The sequence below is a fragment of the Empidonax traillii genome, unplaced genomic scaffold (assembly GCF_003031625.1).
Source record: "Empidonax traillii isolate 1590-97213 ecotype Southwest subspecies unplaced genomic scaffold, ASM303162v1 scaffold5369:size18030, whole genome shotgun sequence".
Classification (NCBI taxonomy): Eukaryota; Metazoa; Chordata; class Aves; order Passeriformes; family Tyrannidae; genus Empidonax; species Empidonax traillii.
In genome coordinates, this window is record NW_020960562.1 from 1,922 (window position 1) to 4,160 (window position 2,239).

General features: G+C 58.4%; 1 protein-coding gene across 1 annotated transcript in view; it reads left to right on the forward strand.

Annotated features, from left to right (window-relative positions):
- Nucleotides 1-2,239, forward strand: part of LOC114073116 (keratin, type II cytoskeletal 5-like) — a gene marked incomplete at its 5' end in the record, with an annotated part of 5,964 nt that overhangs the window by 1,913 nt on the left and 1,812 nt on the right. Inside the window, 2 exons of the mRNA XM_027910906.1 lie at nucleotides 28-192; nucleotides 1,473-1,635. Coding sequence (XP_027766707.1) covers nucleotides 28-192; nucleotides 1,473-1,635 — 328 coding nt within the window. The remainder of the gene's footprint in view (nucleotides 1-27; nucleotides 193-1,472; nucleotides 1,636-2,239) is intronic.

A 2,239-nucleotide genomic window follows, 5' to 3' on the forward strand; every position in this document is an offset into this window, starting at 1 on the left:
CCCCTCTGATCCCCGGGCTGCCCCCAGGAGCTGTCCCAGATGCAGAGCATCAGCCGGGACCTGTCCGTGGTGGTGTCCATGGACAACAACCGGCACCTGGACCTGGACAGCATCATCGAGGAGGTCCGGCGCCAGTACGAGCAGATCGCCCAGAGCAGCCGGGCCGAGGCCGAGGCCTGGTACCAGAGCCAGGTGGGTTTGGCACCACCCCAGGACCCCCCTCCTCCCTCCGGGGTGGGTAAATGGGAACAATTTACAATCAGCTGGTCCTAATTTACAGCCGGGCGGCCCCGACGGGGATGCTCGTGGTGCTCGTGGTGCCAAGGACAGATCGGGGTTGGGGGGGTTCTTGAGGGATCTGAGTGGTCCCCCCCCTGAAGGGGATCTTGGGAAAAATGGGGGCCCCCCCTAAAAAAAAGGCACCTTAAGGGGGGAAAAGTCCAGCCCAGCTTCGCTTCTCGGGAGGCAGGAGGGGCTCGGCAGTGTGGCTGGTTGTCCACCTGTGAGGGGGACTCAAGGTTGGCCCAGGGGTTATCCCAACCCTGAGGGACTCAGGTGATGATTTTCCAAGGGTTTTTCCACCCCTGAGGGACTCAGGTGATGATTTTCCAAGGGTTATCCCAACCCTGAGGGACTCAAGCCATGCCTAGCCAAGGATTCTCCACCCTTGAGGGTGACTTGGTGGTTGACCAAGGGTTATCCCAACACTCATGGACTTAGGGAATGATTTTCCAAGGATTCTCCCAACCCAGAGGGACTCAGGTGATGATTTCCCAAGGATTCTCCACCCTTGAGGGTGACTTGGTGGTTGGCCAAGGGTTATCCCAACCCTGAGGGACTCAAAGAGGTGGCCAAGGGTCCCTTGAGGGACTCAGGTGATGATTTCCCAATGGTTGTCCCAACCCTGATGGACTTAGGGAATGATTTTCCAAGGATTCTCCCATCCTTGAGGGACTCAGATGATGATTTTCCAAGGGTTCTCCCACCCCTGAGGGACTCAGATGATGATTTTCCAAGGGTTCTCCCACCCCTGAGGGACTCAGATGATGATTTTCCAAGGGTTCTCCCACCCCTGAGGGACTCAGGTGATGATTTCCCAATGGTTGTCCCACCCCTGATGGACTTAGGGAATGATTTTCCAAGGATTCTCCCAACCCAGAGGGACTCAGTGGTTGGCCAAGGGTTCTCCCACCCTTGAGGGACTCAGGTGATGATTTCCCAAGGGTCACCCCACCCTCCAGGAGCCCAAACCCACCCGGCCAAGGCTTTTATCCCACCCCTCCCCCGTGGGATCAAGACCCATTTCAGACCTCCAAACCCTGATTTTTGGGGTCCCAGCGCCCCCTGTGACCCCCACCTGGGCGTCCCTCCCGTGGTGGGTCCTCGTGGCACCCCTTGAGCCACGAAATCGGTGCCAAAACCCCCCGTGGTGGCACCTGATGGGTCCCCTCCTGTCCCCGGTGCCCCCCCAGTACGAGCAGCTGCAGAGCACGGCCGGGCGCCACGGGGACAACCTGAGGAACACCAAGCTGGAGATCCAGGAGCTCACCAGGAACGTGCAGAGGCTGAGGGTGGAGATTGAGAACGTCAAGAAGCAGGTACAGGACCCTCAGCACCTCAGGGGGGTCGGGTGGGGTCTCAGGGGGTGAGATTGGGAAGGTGAGGAGGAGGTGAAGGCCCCTCAGCACCTCATGGGGGTGGGGTGGGGTGGGGTCTCAGGGGTGACACTGAGGAGATGAGGAGCACCTGAGGGGTTGTTTGATGTCTTGGGGATGAAATTGAGAAGGTGAAGAGCAGGTAGAGGACCCTCAGCACTTCACAGGGTTGGGTGGGGTTTTAGGGACGGGATTGGGAAGGTGAACAGCAGGTAAAGGGTTGATTGGTGTCTCAGGGAGGAGACTGAGAAGAGGAGCAGCAGGTAAGGGGTTGGGTGGGGCTTTAGGGGTGAGATTGGGAAGGTGAGGAGGAGGTAAGAGTTTGGGTGGGGTCTCAGGAATGAGATTGAGAAGGGGAGGAGCAGGTAAAGGGTCGGGTGGGGTTTTAGGGATGAGATTGGGAAGCTGAAGAGCAGGTAAAGGGCTGGGTGATGTCTCGGGGATGAGATCAAGAACATGAAGGAGCAGGTAAAGGGTCAGGGGGTGGTGGCAGCAGGTTGGATCACGAACAACCCTGAAAGGGTCAGAAACTTCCAGCCAGCACCCCGAGTTCACCTCCTGGAGCTGTTTCTCCTGGAGCTGTT